The sequence below is a fragment of the Vigna radiata genome, chromosome 1, assembly GCF_000741045.1.
Source record: "Vigna radiata var. radiata cultivar VC1973A chromosome 1, Vradiata_ver6, whole genome shotgun sequence".
Taxonomy (NCBI): Eukaryota; Viridiplantae; Streptophyta; class Magnoliopsida; order Fabales; family Fabaceae; genus Vigna; species Vigna radiata.
Genome location: NC_028351.1, coordinates 7,920,171 through 7,938,453, shown reverse-complemented (window position 1 = coordinate 7,938,453; position 18,283 = coordinate 7,920,171). Strand labels below are relative to the sequence as shown.

The 18,283-nt window shown below is 28.6% G+C and overlaps 1 protein-coding gene and 2 long non-coding RNA genes across 3 annotated transcripts in view; all 3 read right to left on the bottom strand.

The window, feature by feature from the left end:
* LOC111242062 overlaps positions 1 to 533 on the bottom strand; it is a 6,888-nt gene extending 6,355 nt beyond the window's left edge. The window contains exon 1 of the long non-coding RNA XR_002668668.1: positions 521 to 533. This is a non-coding gene — a long non-coding RNA (uncharacterized LOC111242062). The remainder of the gene's footprint in view (positions 1 to 520) is intronic.
* Positions 534 to 2,216: 1,683 nt separating this feature from the next.
* On the bottom strand, positions 2,217 to 2,928 carry LOC111242060. The gene is made up of 2 exons (XR_002668666.1): positions 2,499 to 2,928; positions 2,217 to 2,379 (listed from the first exon to the last, which is right to left on the bottom strand). It is a non-coding gene; the product is annotated as an uncharacterized LOC111242060 (long non-coding RNA).
* Positions 2,929 to 11,806: 8,878 nt separating this feature from the next.
* Positions 11,807 to 17,106, bottom strand: LOC106770577 (mitogen-activated protein kinase 9). Its single transcript, XM_014656379.2, has 11 exons — positions 16,753 to 17,106; positions 15,784 to 16,192; positions 15,586 to 15,713; positions 15,372 to 15,431; positions 14,859 to 15,008; positions 14,465 to 14,620; positions 14,221 to 14,358; positions 14,050 to 14,123; positions 13,190 to 13,291; positions 12,613 to 12,817; positions 11,807 to 12,166 (listed from the first exon to the last, which is right to left on the bottom strand). Exons 1-11 carry the CDS (start codon positions 16,768 to 16,770, stop codon positions 12,095 to 12,097), a joined length of 1,512 nt encoding a protein of 503 aa, XP_014511865.1. The 5' UTR covers positions 16,771 to 17,106; the 3' UTR covers positions 11,807 to 12,094.
* Positions 17,107 to 18,283: the final 1,177 nt, after the last annotated feature.

Here is an 18,283-nt window from a genome sequence, read left to right as displayed (position 1 = left end):
AAAATCCGTATATAAAATCCGTATGTAATATTTAAATTACATACGGATTAAAATCCGTATATAAATATCTGTATATAAATGCAATATTTCTTGTAGTGGGGTGGAACAACCTGTCTAACGATAACAGAAGAAATCGTTAGGATAGGCTCCAATCATAGCTCTGATACCATGTTAGAAGTTTAAGCTTAAATAAATGGCCTTATCTCTAATCAACATGAGACTTGGGACTTCCAACAATCGCTGAAGGCTCAATCCCAACTTAAGATTAACCTTTATTTTGATTAAGGTTCTTCTAAAGCGTATCGATCACATTCCGGCTATCGGCATGGTATTTACACCATATCCGACAGTAAATCCTCTGCCGCCACCTTGTCGGTCCGAGACAGTTCAATATCATTTCATTTACAAAATGAATAGCTTCTGGTAAATTATCAGCAATGAAAAAGCCATAAACTAGACTATATATTATAGATCAAAAGATTATGAAAAATTCTCTTAGCAATAATTTTAGAATACAAACCATAACCGTCGTCTGCAACTAATAGACTGTGATCAGGCTTTGTTGACAACCCTTTACTAAAGTGGCGTAAGTAATTCGGTTGACATATTCCTCTGTAATCATTTATCATGAATTTGAATGCTTTGTTAACCTAATACAAAAATCCTAACGTGATTTATCTAAATTAGGTCAAGAAAGCACTCAACTTTCATGACAAGTGACGCTTAAAGAATGACAAATTCAGGGCTAATTCTCTTAATCTCCATCTGCTTAGAAAACGAAAACAGAAGATTGTGAACATCATGAAAAGGGGACTCTGTGAGAAAGGATTTGGCCAAAAAGAAGAAAACTTGGGAATGCAACAACAGAGAGAAACCCTAGCCGCTATTTGTTTCCAGCAATAGATAACAGGGGAGTACCAAAGTGGAATAAATTAGGTCAAATCTGATGTCATATTTTTTTTCCCTTTTAAATTTTCCTTCCTCACACATATATAGATAAAGTAGAAAAACTCTATACATGATATAAAAATAATACAAAAAAATTAATAAGATTAAATATTACAATTAATAATAATAATAATATGAACAAATTTATGTTTTGATAATTAATAATCATAATAGTACTAATAAAAAATAATAATATACATATTTTATCATAACTTTTTCTTTAAAGGGGAGAGGGGGCTTCGGCTGATAGGTAAAAGAGAAATAAAAGAAGAGAAAGAGTGGAAAAGATTTAAAAGTAAAAAATAAAAATAAATTTCTGTAAGTTAAAAATCCAAACCATTCACATAATTCATTTTCTTGACAAACAAGTTTCTAATTTTAATTTTTATAAAAACATTTCAAAAGATATTACAAATTCAGTTTCCTGAAACCAAATTATGAATCTATTAAAAACTGTGCTAATGAAAAAAAATAGATGATTTGCAGGATTCTTACTTACTCCAATAAGTACTGTAATATATTATGATGCAATAATAAGTACTATTACACAAATATATACACTAACATGACTTCTTGCATATGATAATATAATATAATAATTAAATCACTCAAATTAAAACAATTTCTAAAGTTTAGAAGTATGTTGAACATAATTGAATCATAAAAAGTAAACTGGATACTTTTTTAAGCATTAGGTTTAAGGAAGGAATCGTCCTTGGTTAAGTTATTTAAACCTTTATTTTACATTTAAATTGTTTTAGATTTGATTCAATAAGATTAGATCATATTGACCGATTCTCTCGAAAAAAGATGATAAATTTAAGCTTCTGTAATCCAATTTAAATTAGAGAATAAGAAATATGACTTCAGAATTAGAAAAATTTAATGGCAAAAAAATGGTTAAAGAAACATTTTGCAAAGTTATATATGCATCCTCTTCCATTTGAATGTGATGTTAATGATTAGTTGTAGTTTCCATGCTCCAAATATATTTCAATATCTTTGTTCTTGTAGCTATCTCTCTACTTTTGAAACTGTGGTTTGAAAAAAAGTGGAAACTACGTTAAAAACATAAACCAAGTACTTGAAGTAACACAAACAATTGGAAAAACTTCTTTTAACAACACTTTTTTATAATGCATATGTTATAGTTTATGATTGATTCATTTTAAATATTTTTCAAATGTAAATTCAAATAGACCAATAAAATGATGACACATGTCCCGTTGTCAAAAAAGTTATCACCATCCCAAACAATTATGCAGAGCGAAAAATAACATAGATCTTGTCATTTAACCTACAACAAGTTCTATGGTAATAGATGTAAAACACAGCAATACATTAAAAACATTACTACCATACAGATCAGCTATCTGGTTGTTGATTTCAATTATGCATCACTATCTCTGAAACCATACTCCTCTGCATTTCCTGTAAATTATCAGCAATGAAAAAGCCATAAAGTAGAGTATCATAGATCAAAAGGTTATGAAAAATTCTCTTAGAAATAATTTCAGAATACAAACCATAACCCTCCTTTGCAACTCTACCTTTGACTAGAGTGTGATCAGGCTTTGTTGACAACCCTTTATGAAAGTAGCGTAAGCAATTCGGTTGATATATATATCCTTCTGGAATCACTTCTCATGAATGTTGAATGCTTTCTTGAAGTAATACAAAAATCCTAACGTGATTTATCTGAATTAGGTCAAGAAAGCACTCAACCTTCATGACAAAGTGATGCTTTAAGAATGACAAATGCAGGGCTAATTCCCTTCATCTCCAGGAACATAGAAGTAGCGTGGAGAAGATTGTGAGCATAATGGAAAGGGGACTCAGTTTGAAAGGATTTTCCACAGAAGAAGAAAATAGAATGCAACAACAGAGACAAACCCTAGCCGCTATCTGTTTCCAGCAATGGATAACAGAGGTGTACCCAAAAAATTAGGTCAAATCTGATGTCATATTTTTTCCCTTTTAAATTTTCCTTCCTTGTATATATAGATAGATAAAATAGAAAAAGTCTATATATGATATAACAATAATACAAAAAATTAATAAGATTAAATATTACAATTAATAATAATATAAACAAATTTATATTTTGATAATGAAATAATAGTATAATTAATAATCATAATAGTACTATTAAAAAATAATAATATACATCTTTTATCATAACTTTTTCTTTAATGATGTTAAAGAAAAGATCATATAAAAATTATCTTTGATTTATAAAATAAGGATTTAATTAATAAATTCATAATAACAGAGTAATACTGAATTCGTCTCATTTTATTTAATGATTCTAATTTGAATTACGAAATGTATTTAATATTTTTAATTTCATAAATAATTATTTATATAATAATAAAAATCAATATTTCATTAGCATATTCATAGAATAACTACAAAATTTAGTCATTAAAAAGATTGGAGGAATTGTTATGTAAATTATTTCACAGTTATAATATTTATCTCGTGTTCAGGTGATAATTATAACCACTAAATAACAGTAAGTCTTGATTAATCGAACATTTATAAGTCTATAAATTAATTATTTCAAGTAATTTTATTTTATTTGAGTTATTTAAATATTCAACTCATTATTATCAACATTACATTTTGATATCAATATAATACATTGAATCTAAATTTAATTAAATATTTAGCTATTAATATTCCAAATGGGATTAACATATATATAGAAAATGAAAATAGGATAAATATTTTTTGTTTGTTAACTTCGATACAAAATTGATTTATTCCAAATTTTAATACATTTTTATACCTAACTTTTGAAAATGAATATGTACATATTTCAATCTAATCACGTTAATTTATTTAAACTTCTTCTTAATCAAGCAAAACAATAAAACGATAAAACAACCAAAAAAACAAAGTAGTTGACAAGTCAAAAAATTTAACTGATTTCAATTAGAAAAAGTATATATTTTCATTTTTCAAGTTTGAATAATAAACTATCAAAATTTAAAATATAAAGAAATTTCAATTTCATATAAAATTTCATTAACTAAAACTATATTTAATTCAAATCAAAACAATAACTTTAAAGACTTATGAAAAATATTTTACATTTCCATTAGGGTGTGTTCACTTGAGTGAGGGAGATGATTTGGGGGAGAGTGATTGAATGGATTTGAGAGGATTTGAGGGTAATTTTTTTTGTGTTTACTTGAATGGATTTGAATGTAATTGAGAGTGGATTTGATTGATGTGACAGTTTTAAAAAATTTGTTTAATTGATATAAATTAAAGATTACCAAAATACCCCTAGTTATTATTATTATTATTATTATAATTATTATTATTATTATTATTATAATTATTATTATAATTATTATTATTATAAAAGATGAAAATCACATTATATTATATGGAAACTTTGTTTCACAGGAAATTATGAATTCTGACAACATGAGTGTAATATGGACATATATGAGATTTCTCATAATCCCGCTTTTACTCGCTTTCATTTGTTCGACAATTAACATAAACGAACACGGTTAACATTTCAATTCATCGTTCTTAAAATCGCATGAACACTATTTTCCGCAGAAATGAACACAGCCTTAAAGATGAGAATATAGACAATATACATCAATTTGACATCTTTAAAACATAAAAAACAAGATCCAATGCTATAAAAGAAGAATTAAGGTGATTGATACTACAACTATTCTCTCTTTCTTTTGCAAAAGGAGGAACATTAGAAAGTTAGATCAAAATCATGAATATATTATGCAAGGAAAGGAAGCAACTTTATTCCTCCTATATTCAAGAAATAGAAATAATCAAATTAGATTATTATAATATTTATAATCAAGTAAACTACATCACTGAAATCCGACCAATTTCTTAAAGTTTAAAATTTGAAACAATTTCTAAAATATAAAGTTTAGAAATATGTTGAAACATCATATGACAGCCAAATCTAGCAAAGAGATTAAAAAGTACAAGTCCTATCAGAAAAGTTAACCTCTGTTCCCTTTCTTCCTCTCCGAATAGGGATAGTTGCTGTACGGATGGATCAGTGAAAGCCCAATCCCAAATTAAGATTAACCTTCCGGATCGATAACATTCCGGCTATCGACATGCTATTCACACCAGATCCGACATTAAGTCCCCTGCCGGAACTTTGTCGGTCCGTGACGATTCAATATCATTTCATTTACAAAACCAATAGCTTTTAGTAAATTATCAGCAATGAAAAAGCCATAAACTAGAGTATTATAGATCAAAAGATTATGAAAAATTCCTTTGAAAACCATTTCAGAATACTAACCGTCGTCTGCAACTCTACCTTTGAATAGACTGTGATCTGGCTATGTTGACAACCCCTCATGAAAGTGGCGTAAGTAATTCGATTGACATATTCTTGTGTGGTCACTTGTCGTGAATTTGAATGCTTTCTCGAACTATAATAGAAAAATCCTAACGTGATTTATCTGAATTAGATCAAGGAAGCACTCAACCTTCACGACAAGAGACGCTTAAAGAATGACAAATTCAGATCTCCATCTGCTTAGAAAGGAAAACAGGAGTAGAGTGGAAAAGATTGGGAACTTCATGGAAAGGGGACTCTATGAGAAAGGATTTATAACAAAAGAAGAAGAAAAACCCTAGCCGCTATTTGTTTCGAGCAATGGATAACAGGGGAGCACCAAATTGGAAACAATTAGGTTAAAGCTGATGTCATATCTCTTCCCTTATACATTTTCCTTCCTCGTATATATATATAGATACTAAAGTAGAAAGAGTAATAATACAAAAAAATTTAATAAAATTTAAGATTACAATTAATAATAGTAATATAAACAGATTTATATTTTGATAAAAGAAATAATAATAATAATTAATGATCATAATAATACTAATAAAAAAGAATAAAATTCATTTTTTGTTTTTTATTTTTTATATAATATTTCATATCTTTTTTTATTTCTCTTCATCTTTTATAATATTTTCCTTGTTCAAACGATTTCACCTCTAAATTTTCTTTTTTCTTATTTTTAATCTTTTAAATTTATCTTTCATTCCAAACATAAACTTATGCAACACTAATACTGAAAACTAGGCATTAGGTTAGCTGTTTATTTATTTATATATAGGAGATTAAATTTTGTAAAAACCTAAAAATAGAATATTAGAGATGTTTTAAATAATGAGATTAGATTATTTTAATATTAAAATTTAATAATATAAATAAAAATTGATTAGCGCATATATTATTCAAAACATATGTTATTTTTCTAAAACTTATCATGTGAGTTCTCTTTATCCTATCTCTTAGTATTTTAACCACCCTATTATTTATTTGAAAAATTAGAGAGTGACTATATAATCACGATGGTAAGATTTTCAATTTCATCTGATCGGTTTTCTTTAAAGAGTAAGTTAGTTTCTACTCATTTTCATTGGTTTAGCTATTTTAAAACACATGCAAGTTCAATCTTGTCACATTTGTCTTCTAATATTTTCTTAAGGTTCTTTGTCGATAAGTGGTTTTTATAGCATACTCTGATTCGACTTTTTGTAGGAACAAACAGGCTTGTTAAAGTTGTAGGTGCTATGTGAGTTTCTTAGAGTGGTGTGAGCTCTTAATAGGTAAGGGGAGCTAATAATTACTTTAAATTGTGTTAATAAGTATAAATATGTGTTATATGTTGATTAGGTGTGAAATTTGTATGTGGTTGGATGGATTTTTTGTTGAGTTATGTGTGTTTTTTTTTTAATATTGTTATCAATGTTTATGGATGATTTGTTCTTGTTTGGATAAATTAATGTTGCTATTTGGAGTACAATTCAATAGAAAACTGATGATGAATTGATGTAGTAAAAATGGGAGATCTTTGGGCTAATTTTTGGTCTAATTAGGGGTTTTGATAGATGAATTTCTAAAGGAGTGGTTTTTGGGAGAAACTTGATGTGTGGGGTCTGTTTTTAGGCCATTTAGAACTTGTTTAGACACTTAGTTCACCAAAATCTAATTAAAAATGTATAGAATTTGAGTGGTGAGCTTTTGAAGGGTGGGTTTGATATAATGAGTCTGACTCCATGACCAAATAACCAAATTGGTACTCAATTTTAGTTATAAACGTGTTTTTGAATCAATTCTAGTATCGAAGATATTAATTTAGTTATTTGTGCATCTAGGAGGTGTCTTGAACTAGGTATTTTGAGTTTGACAGGTCATAATTATGCAGAACTGTTGCTCTACATAATTATGCAAGCTAGCTAAGCGAACATATACTCGTTAGGCAAAGAAAACTCATTGTTTTTGTATTCAATGGGCAAGCTTATGATCATTATGCGAGTTAACATCCAGTGGAAATATGCATTTTGTAGTGGCTGGGCAAGATTCTTTACTGGGGAAAGAAAATTTTATGCTTTTCCATTCATTGGGCAAGAGATGATTCTCGTTGGGCACTAGAACTAGGCGTTGGGCGTCTTGTTTCAAGTTATGACTAACATTTTCTTTCATGTGTTTCTTGTTGAGTTTGAGTTGTCTTAATACTTTAATGCTTGTTTTGCATAATCTATTTATATTTTGAGTTGTAAAAAGGACTACGTATATGGTTAAGTATGATGTGAAGAGAATTTCAAGGGGAAGTTCTTGTTTAGTGTTTCAAGTAGTGTATGTATTGTTGTAGGAGCTCAGTATTAGGGACTATCATAACACTCTAATGATCATTCATCTTAAGTAGAGAAGGGTGGGACATGTGGTGAGAGTAACATGAGGTCCTAGTTTAGGGGCTTTCCCTTGGCCTAAGACGTTAACAGACTAACTTTATGTGTGGTAGGGTGAAACACATTGACAATGACTCTAAACAATAGAGGTCACCACAACTGCACAATCTGTCATAGCTTGATAACAATATATGTATCTGAATGGTCAAGTCTAGACTTTATCAAAATGCTTAGGTTTTTGCTTGGTTTAATAGTAAAATTTGTTATATGCTAATTTTAGAATTATATGATTGACTATTTGTAATATTAGCTTATTGTTCTGTTTTTGTTTGTATATTTGTTTATCTCTCTTTTGTAATGAATCACCTGATTGGCGAGTAGATAACAATGTTACAAAGGAACATGTTTTTAGTGATGAGGGTACAAAAGTATAGATAATTTGGCTAGACAATTTATCTTTGTTTTCTTTTGAAGAATCTACTCTCTAATAATACATTATCTTAGTTTTAAACTTTTGTATATAAAAATTTAGTTTTAGTTATATTTTGGATAAGTGTAATGATAGTTTATATGTTTCTTTTTTTTTTAGGTTAACTAATCTCGTTTTATTAAATATACGAATTAGTGTTTAGAACTATTAAAATGATAATCCAATATTTAATTTAAAACTTGTAAAATAACACAACTATATAATTTATTTTTTCAATAAAAACTTAAAAAAATATATAATATTTTAGCTAAAATAAAAATGATTAAATTAAATTATTTACATATTTAAATTTCTAAGTATATTGATCATGTTATTCTATTTTACTGGAAAAGTGAATAAAACAATCCAACAATTTGATTTCTAATGATTTCTAGTGTGAATTTTACGTTTTATTTCTTACTATATATCCATGTTTAAACTTCAGTTAGTAAAATAAAATCAATAATACTATATTAAGACATTTTAAAATTTGGTAATACAAGAAAATAAGATCATACTTAACATTAAAAAGAAAATTACACCAAATATGTTTAGAAATTACTGTTAGTGTTTTTTTATATAAAGTATTATTTATTTTTGGACTTCAAATTTAGTTTTATCATGACTTTACTCTTTAGATTTTTAATGTTGTGTATTGTTTGCACATATGGATTTTTGATTTTATGTGTATTCACTTTAAGGCATTTAAAAGGAAAGAAAGGAGTGGATTTGCAGGATTGGTGCTTAATTCTATCTTCTCTATTTATCTAAAAAACCAATTTTATCCCTATAAAACTATATATTCTTCTTATATTTATTTTGAAAAATATATACTGCATAATATGGTAGATTGAATTCTAATAAAGAAGTATCAGTTCTAACTAAATTGAAAAATTCATACATTAATGTTATTAATAATAATATAATAAAATAGTAATATTAATAATAATAATAATAATAACAACAATAATAAGAATAATAATAATAATAATAATAATGAAATTTTAATAATTATTTTTTTTATATTAATTTTTATAATTATATATAATATTAACAATTATCATTTTATATTATTTTTATTGAGAGTATTTTAGTAATTTTCAATTTCTACCCATTAAAACATTATTTTTATCTGTCACACTTAATAAATTCTACATCAATTCTCACAACCTTTACTTTCAAATCCAGCTTCACTCACCTCCAAATCCACTCAAATAAGCAACAATTAATAACCTTTCAAATATTCTCCCAAATCTTTCTTTTAAAATAAAGACAAATAAACAACAATTAATTCACTCTCAAATCTTCTCAATTTCATCCATTCACTCTCTCCCAAATCTTTTCTTTTAAATTAAATACAGCCTAAATAATGATTTGAAACTTTTGTACATATTGGAATAAGATCCTAATTAAGTACTAAAAAGGGATATGATCAGTGACTTTTTTTTTGTCTTAGAGATAGATAGAGTGTTTCAACTTCAAGTATGCTTACATTAAATGAAAATACAAAATAACTTAAATAATAAATTTATATAACTTACCTAATAAATTCATATTTGGAAAGTGATACTCAATTCGTCTCATTTTATTTAATGTTTAAGGTTTCTGTACATGAATTAAGAAATGTATTTGATAATTTTAATTTCATAGTTATCTGTATAATAAAAAAAATGTTCAACGGCATAGAATAACCACAAAATTTTGCCAAAAAGGATGGAGGAAGTGTTACGTAAACTCATTCACAGTCATAATATTTATTTCATGTTCAAGCGATGAACAATTAAATATTTCATAACCATTCTATTTTATGAGTTTATTTTAATATTCTACTCATTATTATAAGTAGTAGATGTACATTACATTTTGTTATCAATCTATTACATTAAATCTAAATTTAATTAAATACTTAGGTATCAATATACCAATAAATATAATAATAATACTGATGCCATAGTTTTTCCTTACAAATTTTCCTTGTATATATAAAATAAAGTAGAAAAAGTCTATACATGATATAATAATAATACAAAAAAATTAATAAAATTAAATATAACAATTAATAATAACAAATTTATATTTTGATAATGAAATAATAATAATTAATAGTATAATTATACTAATAAAAAATAATAAACTACATCTTTTATTTTTTATTATTTTATATAATATTTCATATCTCTTTTTTATTTCTCTTCGTCATCTTTTATAATCTTTCTCTTGTTCCAAAGGATTTCACTTCCAAAATTTCTTTGCTTTTTATTTTCAATTTTTTAAATTTATCTTTCAATTCAAACTAAACTTAAGAGACATTAATAACGAGAAGTAAGTATGATTTGCAACAGCTCTTCATATATATATATATACACACACACACAAAAGATTAAAGTTTATGGAATTTAAAATTATTGTTACTTTTATTATTTTTTTATCGTATTAATCTCTACCTTAAAGTAAAACTAGGTAATGTATCATAAAAAAAAAAACTAGAAAATATAATAAAAAGACAATGCGATTACATATTACAAAATTATTTATAATTTTCAAAATAGAAAGAATAACATTAAAAAATTATAAAATAACACAAAACTATACAATTTATCTTTTCAATAAAAACTTTAAAAGAAAATAATCTTTTAATAAAAATAAAAATGATTAAATGATATTATTTACATATTTAAATTTCTTAAGTATATTGACCATGTTATTCTATTTTACTGAAAACAAAACTATCCATCTATTTGATATCTAATGATTTCTAGTGTGAATTTAACGTTTTATTTCTTATTTTAAATCCATGTTTAAACTTCACGTAGTAAAAGAAAATCAATAATAATATATTAAGATATTTTAAAATTTGGTAATAGAAGAAAATAAGATGATACTTAACATAAAAAACATCAGACACTATAATTTCAAATATATTTAGATAAAATTGTTAGTGTTGTTTTATATAAAGTATCGTTTATTTTTGTACTCAAAGTTTAGTTTTATCATGACTTTGCTCTTTAAAGAATACTTGAATGATGTTAAAGAAAATAGTATAAATATATAAATACATAAATATAAAAAATGAAAACAAACAGTATAAACATTTTTCGTTTATAAACTTTGATAGAAATTAAAATTTATCGTAATTTTAAACTTTAATACATTATGATATATAAATTTTGAATATTTATATATACAGGAGATTAAAATTAATTAAATTTAAAATTATTGTTATGTTTATCATATTTATACAATATTAATCTTTACCTTAAAGTAAAATTAAGGTAAAGTATCATTAAAAAAAACCTAGAAAATACAATAATAAGACAATGCGATTACATATTACATTTATTAATAATTTTCAAAATAGAAAGAATAACATTATAAAAAAATAATACTCCATTATTTAATTTAAAAAAATTTGAAATAACACAAAACTATATAATTTATCTTTTCAATAAAAAATTTAAAAGAATATAATATTTTGATAAAAATAAAAGCAAATAAATTATATTATTAAACTATATATCATTTGAATCCAATGGCATTAATTTGTTTGAACTTATTAAACAATGTTTTAGATTGACATTTTAATTAGAATATATCAAAATATGTAAACAATCCAAACATAATAAACTTGGTTGACATTTTAATTAGAACATATCAAACTATAGTATCATTTTTAAATTCTATGCAAAAGCAAGACCAAATTCTGGTATAAAAGAAGAATTAAGGTGATTGGTACAATCCCTACATGCTCCAATAAGTACTATAATACATTGTGCTGCAATAATAAGTACTATTACACAAATATATACTGACATGACTTCTTGCAGATGTAAAAAAATGATACTTAAATACAACAAAATCCTACAGTTAACTTCTACACCCCAAAAAAATGTGAAGGGTTTCTGTGCAACAATTCATTTTCTCTTTTGTAAAGGGAGGAACATTGGAAAGTTAGATCAGAATCATGAATCAAGTATGCAGGGAAGCAACCTTTGTCAACTCATCCAGAGTCTCATCACTCACCTCTGTAAGTGGCTCCTCCTATATTGAAGAAATAGGATCAACATAACTAAAGGAGAAATGTACTCAAAGAGTAAAACATCAAAAATCAACATAGATCAAGTGAAGGCAATTGGGTATGCTATATCTTTGGTAGAACAAGAAATCATAAACAATTATTGGCCATGATGCACACATACAAAAGGTGGATCAAATAAAAATCATAGTCATTATGAATTGTTTCCTACCGTGTACATACAACTTGGAGTAGTATGAATCTTTGTGTTTTTGATTCACTAAAGGCAATGTTTCTATGTTTATATACTCTACATTTTTAAGTCTTATATATAGTTGCATTGGATTTTCAAAACTTTTTTTTAAAGGGTTTGAAACTTCAAAGATTGGTATCAGTGAAGAATAGAGAAATATTGGTATTGGATTTCATTTCACGCAATGCAAGGACAGAATCTGAGAGGAGAGTTATGTACCTCTTGATCATTACTTTTTTTCACATCTATACACTTTGAACCACTAATGCTGGCACTCTTCAACAGGCTACGTGCACTGCAGTTTGGCTTGGAGTGTCCGTTTTGTGCATCTGGATTTCCAGAATCTGTCTCATCAACTGCTGCAGTTGGATTTTCACCATCATCATTTTGATTATTTTCATCCTTGGGAGCTGGAACTCGCTCTCTGGAAAAAGTAAATTGAAACAGTCAATTTACAAACATTGTAAAGATAATGTCAGGAACAGTTTTGTAGGCATAACTACCAGTCTCATCTATAAATATTGTAAAGATAATGTCAGAGACAGTTTTGTAGGCATAACTACCAGTCTCATCCACAAACATTGTAAAAGGTAATGTCAGAGACAGTTTTGTAGGCATAACTACAGTTTCATCTACAAACATTGTAATGATAAATACTACCCTAGATTATAATTTTGAACCAATGATGGTAATAAAAAATATAGATAAAATAAATCTCCAAAAGAACAAGATTGTTAGTGTGCAAGTGTGCAAATCAAGTACTTGAACAGGTTTGTCAAGTTTAACAAAGACTTACCTAGGCAAGGAGGCATGGTGCCTCAACAATGGAGTGCCTCGTTCACCTTTGCCAGAATGCTCCTCAAGATGAGCAAACTGTCGCTTGAATCGATCAACCCCACTGCAACAAGATAACACACAATTACGGATTAAAATCCCAAGAAAGCAGTGATTTTAAAGGTCCAACATCACACAGTTCTGAGATATGCAGAAAAAATAAAGGACAAGAAACCATCAGTTGCTTCTCAAGATTAATCAACAAAAACTATACATGCATGCCAAATCAGGTGCAAGAATCATAAACATGGAAGTTAAATGTTTTGCTAGTGGAGGCTATAGCTCTATATAAGAAATTGTGCAGAAAATTTCTAACAGAACTTTGGTGCAGTGCAGCAACAATAACTGTAAGGGGTCATAAAAGTCGGTTCAATATCTTCTCTCCTTTAGCAAAGGACATACATGTCTAGCAGTCTCATCAGCTTTCACATATACATGAAGCCATTACTTTCAAATGCATAGGCTGTTGAAGGATGGAGGATTGGATTCATTCTAAATGGTACATTCTGCTTTTCAGACCATCAAGTACAATCCATGAAATGTGAAAACCAGACTAATAATCATTAAGGTAGAAGTTCTGCTAAGTACCAGTTTGGTTTAAAGTTGAGGAGAATTGATTTTGATAGAACTGGGAAGATGAAGCATGAACATATTATAAATCAGGAAAAACTACTTGAATTATGAACAATACGAGAAAAGTTCCAAATCACGACAAGAACTACTTGACATTTAGGGGATAGTTTGTTAAAAAACTATAATATGATAACACTATCAGAAATTTCAAAAACAAATCGAGTTAGAGGGGGACAAAATGCCCCCTACCTTGGATACATGAAGCTAGTTTGTTCTCCACCGCGAAGATATTCTTGGAGCATCTGGGGATGATACTCTAAAATCTGTTTGGTACAAATGTAAAAGTCATTATTACCAAGCCAAAAAAGAGAAGACAATAAATTATAAAATGAATCAAGCCATTGAAATGTGTGGCCATACCTCTCGATAAATCAACTCTCTAACATCATCTTTGGTCAATTTTCTCCTCTCAAACTCAAACTCCAGCTTTGAAATAGGTTGAGTGGATGGTTCACGGTCCACATTTGCCAAACCATTGAAATAAGGGTCACTTAGTGCCTGCAATCACAGGCATAACCAAGAAGAAGTAAGGAACTTGGGAAATTATGTGCATAATTAAACGAAATTTCCTCTTTGGTAGCTATCTAGGTAACCGAAGATCAACCTCTTCAGCTGCTGGACGATCTTTAGGATCAAATGCAAGTAATCGCTCCAGCAAACGAAGGCCCAAAGGATCTACATTTGGAAATTTTTTGGTGAATGGAATAGGTTGTTTTTTCCTCATGCTACCAAGGTACCTTCTAGCCTTCTCATTTCGAATCTGTGAAATTAAGATTAAAAATCACTAACATGAGGACAAGCAATAGGAAATAAAGTAACCATTAGAACAGACATGGATGTTTTAAAACAGGAAAATCAGAAGCTTATAACTAATACCATTAGCATGTTACAAGTTTGTTTTAGACCTCTCAGACCTTGAGTAGTCTCTGCAGTCCAGCATGTTACAAGTTTGCCTATTGATGTTAAAAAATGGAGAATAGGTTTTTGAATAAACTGACCTTAGAAATGGTTTCAGTAGGAGGAGTGCCAAGCAGGTCTGTTATGAGATCCAATTGGTGCACTACATTTTTTCCTGGAAACAATGGCTTCCCAGTGAGCATTTCTGCAAATATGCATCCAATGCTCCAAATATCAATTGCGGGAGTATACTGCAAAAGGCAAGGATATAAAATTACACACGTATATCAATATGTTTTAAGTATTCTTCAATTTCATATTTCGTACACAAATTCAAATCTTTGCAAAAGGATAATGAAGAAGCAACTAGAACAGAATGACATGTACATATCACATATATAATAATTGATATAAACAAATCAACTCTAAATTCAAGAAGAAGTATTTTCATGTGGGGGAGTACTACTATATATGCAGATCAAGCTAATTTTCAAAAATGAAAGGTATAGCAAGAGAATTAAACTATATCATATAATTAAGCACAAACAGATTTGGAGCCATAACATACATGTCACAAACTACAGAAAAAGGTAGAAAGAATACAAGAAGCTTACTTTTGAGAAAAAAGAGCCGCATAGTTCAGGTGCACGATACCACCGGGTTGCAACATAGTCCTTAATAAGAGTACGGAAAATTAGTCAGCAAAAATGTTTAGAAGGATGATTCTGAAACAGAAACCATAAATTTGATTGCACTTTTCAGCTGAAAATCTTAGAAGGCAGAAGCAGAACAAAAATAACAAGTGAATCAATTTCCAAGAATACTTACTGTCCAGAATATAGCTGATGGAGCCTCATTAAATGAAACTCGAGCAAGTCCGAAATCACATATTTTTAGTTTGCAATCAGCGTTAGCTAGAATATTTTTTGGCTTCAAATCACGATGAAACACATTTGCTGTAAGAAAACAATTGTTTGGGTTCAATATCACTATTTGAAAAGGTTAAGTACTTAATCACAAGTATACCTGTGTGTATAAATTTGAGGCCTCTAAGAAGTTGGTACAAGAAAAATTGATAGTGCTCAGGGCTAAGATCATCGTTTGCCTTAATCACTTGATGAAGGTCAGACTCCATCAACTCAAACACAACATAGACATCCCTGAACTCTCGTCGTGAGGGAGGAAGCATTATGTGCTTTATCTCAACTATATCAGGATGTCGAAGCAAACGAAGGAGTTTTATTTCTCTTAGGATCCGTGTGGCATCAGACACATGCTCAAAAACATCATTGATTTTCTTTATTGCAACTTTTTCCCCATTATGACTGTCAACAGCAGAACACACAACACCGTAACTCCCTTTTCCAATCACTTCTAGGATGTCATACCTACTTGCCTCTCCATACTCAGTAAAAAACTCTGCCTCCCCTGTTCCCTGTTTGATGAATCAGTATTTAGAGACAGACAAATAGCATGAAAATATTATTTGATTTGAGTACTATAAATTAATTCGTGTTCTTGTCTTCTTGTCTTTCAACCAACTACAAGCTCTAAGGTAATAGATGTAAATCACAGATACAGTATAAAAAATATAACTTGGATTCCGAACAAGTTACCCATTATCAGGCTAACTTAATAATTGCCAAATGCTACCTCTTTAGTTTCTAATTGTTTGATTCATAATCAAAAGAAGCACCAAATGAAATCAATTCCAACCTATAAAATCAAACCTCTCTGGTACTCTATCCTTTTGCATATTCCCAGACAAAACTTAAACCAGATTCTATGTGCCGCCAAACATAACTCTTTGCCATGATTTACAAATACCAATTGTTAAAATAAAAATGAACGCAAAAGCAAATCAAAAACAAAAATTGAAAATACGGATTGGAATAAGATTGAAACTTGAACGACACCCATTGCTCAGAAAAGCTACAAAAAGGCATGATCTTTCACAACCCACAGAAGAAAAAAGTGATTTTTTTTTAAAGGGACCTTTTTGTTACGATCCATGAAGGAAGATTTGAAGTGGGAGCGTTTGGGGGCTTTGAGAGAAGGTTGAAGGAAGATGTTTGAACGTAAATGTCTCTCAGGAAGACAATGTTGGTAACGTTGTTGGCATTCTTGTTGTAGTTGTTTTTGTTGTTGTGAAGGTGAATTTGAGCGTTAATAGAATTGCATCGATGGAAGAAACGAAGAATGCCATCCACGAAAGAGTGTTGCTCCCACACCACCCATATACACTCACTCTTCCTCAATCTGCGCCAACCCCATTTATCTCTCTCTCTCTCTCTCTATTTTCTTCCCTCTCTTCTTTTTCTTATTCTCTATTTTGGTTTTATCTCTGTCGTCTTTCTACTGTTTTGGAATTTTCTGCGCCTGCGGAAAACATGGCAAGAAAATCTTGATGTGGTCTTTTCGACATTGACATCTATCTATCTATCTATTATTATTATTATTATTAAATTATTAGAAAAAAGAAAAAACACAAATTCTTATCCAAATAAACTACCTTCATGATGATGTATTCTCAGTCATGTTTATCTTTTTCAAGTCAATCTCAAATCTGAATCAGAAACAAAAACTATATAATTAAAAGAAGGATTTTGACAATGAAGATTTCCATTTAAGAAAATCGAAGTAAAAATATGAATAGAGACAACTTATTCTTCTCAATGTTATTACCTTTTACAGTAAGAGATACTTTTACAAGAACAAGACAATAATAAAAAGAAAAACTATACTCACTGTTTTTCTAAATTTATATGCATGAATTTTAAAATAGATATATTTCTTTTATGTTTTTGATATAATCATTCTTAAACTGCTTAAATTTTTAAGTAATGTTTTAGTTCTCCATATTTTTAATAAATCAGATTAATTTTAATAAAAGAATGTGTTTCGGTAAATATTTTAACCTTTTCTGACGTGGCTTTCCTGCTTTCCGATGCTTGATCTGGGTTCTTATGCCCAGGTCAGGCGTGTATTGAAGAGTCTTGGCTCTTGATTGAATATTTAGTGAAGGGTTTTCACTATTTGAGTATTTGAGAATATGAGTTGAATGTGAATGAAGTATGATTGAAAGATGATTCGAAGTTACCTGGCTTGTGGCCCTGACTCTCTATTTATAATTTGTCTCATGGGCCTTAAACTGGTATAAGTCTAATAAAATATAAACAGAATAAAATATAAACATAATATAATATAAACAGACTTACCTGAAAATCTGGTTAGTTACTAAATATCTTTAAATAGATATTCTTGATTATCCTTTGATTATTTTATATCTTTAATAAGATATATCGCAACCGCTCGACCCTGATATCATATTGTACATTATGCCCTCTAAGTCCGAGTTAACTGTTCGGTTTTAGCCAAGGTTAACTATAGGACTTATGAGTTTGAAGGAGGCTGTGTTGGGGAGCGTGAATGGTCGTCCGTGGTCCAGGAGTTCCTAGAGAACTTCCCAGTAGACGAGAATGACCGTCCGTGGCCCAGGAGTTCCTGGAGAACTTCCCAGTAGACG

Bases quoted from the DNA above. Each gene is read 5' to 3' on its own strand.
- LOC106770577 (XM_014656379.2), bottom strand. The intron at 14,359-14,464 runs GTTGATCTTCGG...CTGTGATTGCAG, and splicing joins ATCGTCCAGCAGCTGAAGAG to GCACTAAGTGACCCTTATTT. The intron at 14,124-14,220 runs GTATGGCCACAC...TGTACCAAACAG, and splicing joins GAGAGTTGATTTATCGAGAG to ATTTTAGAGTATCATCCCCA.